Here is a 2,706-nt window from a genome sequence, read left to right as displayed (position 1 = left end):
ATTGTTGAATCTTTCAAAAGCAGGTTACAGAATATCTTGAGAAATATATCAACTAGCCCTAGCCGGTTTGGCTCAGTGGACAGAGCGTCGGCCTGAGGACCAAAGGGTCCCGGGTTCAATTCCGGTCAATGGCACATACCTCAGTTGCAGGCTCCTCCCTGTCCCGGGCCCTGCTCGGAGCTCATGCAGGAGGCAACCAATCGATGTGTTTCTCTCACATCGATGTTTCTCTCTGTCTTTCCCTCTCTCTCCCACCCTCTGTAAAAATCAATGCAAAAATATCCTTGGACAAGGATTAACTATATACAGGACAAAAGTATCAACTATAGACAGGACAAAAGTACTAGTAGATTTACAGTTGTTCGTATGAAAAATAATTCAATAATTAATAGATGATAATAATACAAGAATAAACTCTGTGTTTTGTGTACTCACAACTGTAAACCTACTTTTGCCCCACCCTGTATAATCATAGATGTGTAAAATGCACACACACACACACACACACACACAGATTCACAAATGAATAGAGAAATGAAGAAATGACCACATTTTCACCAAAATATTACCAGGAGCATTAGGAGTGATTTCTTTCTTCTTTACATTTCTCTGTGATCTGAATCTTCTACATGAGAATAATTCTCATTAGAATCAAAAAAAGCCATTTACATTTGGGAAAGAAGAAGAGAAAGCGATAGCCCTGCCCCCTCAATGAAAGAGAAGAGAGAAGGTCTTGCATACATCAGATGGGCTTCTACCCCCGGCCCCCACCCTGGTCCCTACCTGGGTGAGGGCCGACTCCAGCATGTTACAGAAGATGCTGAACTGTTTGAAGTTCCCTGTCTTGTGAGTCAAGTCTTCGATGACTGGGTGGGGAGAAAAGTCCTTCCTGAGCTCTGACACTTGCCCATCCCAGGGCGATGCATCCAGGCTTCCTGACTTTCCCTGACTCCACCCACCCACCTTAGAGCTTCTGGTCAGGCCCAAGGGGCAGGTGGGCAGGACCCCAATGGCCTCATCTTCTAGAAGCTGATCCCGGGGAAGAACAGGCCAGCCCACCCCTGGCAGGCACACTCACAGTTGGCATCGAACTCGCCCCGCCACTGGTCAGCCGTCATGCGGTCCTCCACCTCCAGCTCCAGCACCTGTCCCGACACCACCACCCGCACGGCGTGCTCCACACCCCGGAAGACGTAGTCCACCTGCAGGCCGGCCGGCTGGTCCATGGCCAGTGTCGCTGGAGAAGGGAAGGAGACAGAGACCCAGAGGGCCTGAGTGCCCAGGCTCAGGAGCTGGACGGTCAGCACTCACTTCCTGGTTCTACCATTTACCAGCTGTGGCACCTTAGGAAGGAGACTTTGCCTCCATTTCCTCATCTGGAAAATGGGTATAAAACGGCACCAACCTCATAGAGTTGACGTGAGGATTAAATTGGCCAATACACATAAAAGCACACATTACAATGCCCAAAACATGCTGGCTGATAGAATATATGATGTCCAACAAGAGAATCATGATTAATACTATTGATTATTAATTCTTATGCTCATTATATATTTTTATTATTATTCACTCATTCATTCAGCAAACATTTGCAGAGAAAACTCCAGCTGGAAAGGGGACGGAGAGTATTGAGGCCGGGCGGGGCAGAGATTTCAAACAGGGGTGAGGGCAGGCTCCGTGAGAAGCCGACATTTGAGCAGGGAACTGAAGGAGGGCAGGAGCGGCCATGTGACCCCCCAGGGAAAGAGGCCCCGTGGCGAGAACAGCCCGTGCTACATGTTATCAGTGAAACACTAAGTCGTGCACAGTGAGTTAAAACTTGATTTTGTTAGTCAGTCTGTTGTAAGCATAAGCACCTTCCCTTAGCCGCAGAGCTACTCCTCGCGGTTGGAGCTGGAAGAGAGAGCCAGGCCTCCGCCTCAGCCTGGGCTCTAGGGCTGGTTCACAAAGGCGGCCCGGGCTGCCTGGGCTCACTTCCAGGTGAGCTGTGTGCAGGGACATGAGCAAGTGACTTAACCTCGCTTGGAGCCGGATTCCTTATCTTTTTTTTTTTTTCTGATTTTTTTTTCTGATTTTTTTTTTTTTTTTTTTTTTACAGAGAGGAAGGGAGAGAGATAGAGAGTTAGAAACATCGATGAGAGAGAAACATCGATCAGCTGCCTCCTGCACACCCGCCACTGGGGATGTGCCAGCAACCAAGGTACATGCCCTTGACCGGAATTGAACCTGGGACCCTTCAGTCCGCAGGCTGACGCTCTATCCACTGAGCCAAACCGGTTACGGCGGATTCCTTATCTTTAAAGCAGGTGCCACCCTGGGTGCTGGGATCTCGGAATCAGATGATGGCCCTACTGTCAGGGAGGGTGGCAACAGTCAGAGGGAAAGAAAGGTCAGGTAATAAGGAAAGGGAATGCTGGGGTGGGGTTGCTCCTTCGGCTCCGGTGGCCAGGGAAGGCCCTCTGAGCAGGGCCTGGAGGGAGGGACGGGGGGACAGGTGAATAGCTGGGGAAGAGTGTCCAGGCCAGGGGAACAGCCAAGTAAAGGCCCCAAGGTGAGTAGTTCCTGGTTTGTTCTAAGAACAGCAAGGAGGGCAACCTGAGGGAGGAAGGGAGAGGCTAAGTGATGAGGGCAGGGGTGAACGCGCCAGATGACGGTCACGCAGGACAACTAGGCGGGAAAACAGTGCCCATCTCCTTAGACTGG

General features: G+C 50.3%; 1 protein-coding gene across 1 annotated transcript in view; it reads right to left on the bottom strand.

Moving 5' to 3' along the window:
* Positions 1–2,706, bottom strand: part of CCDC61 (coiled-coil domain containing 61) — an 11,304-nt gene that overhangs the window by 2,341 nt on the left and 6,257 nt on the right. Inside the window, exons 2-3 of the mRNA XM_023748499.1 lie at positions 1,079–1,237; positions 784–866 (exon numbers count right to left, since the gene is read on the bottom strand). Coding sequence (XP_023604267.1) covers positions 784–866; positions 1,079–1,226 — 231 coding nt within the window. The 5' untranslated portion in view covers positions 1,227–1,237. The remainder of the gene's footprint in view (positions 1–783; positions 867–1,078; positions 1,238–2,706) is intronic.

The sequence above is a fragment of the Myotis lucifugus genome, unplaced genomic scaffold (assembly GCF_000147115.1).
Source record: "Myotis lucifugus unplaced genomic scaffold, Myoluc2.0 scaffold_1449, whole genome shotgun sequence".
In the NCBI taxonomy this organism is placed as follows: Eukaryota; Metazoa; Chordata; class Mammalia; order Chiroptera; family Vespertilionidae; genus Myotis; species Myotis lucifugus.
Note: the sequence above shows the minus strand (reverse complement) of the source record. Positions and strands in the feature narration are given on the sequence as shown.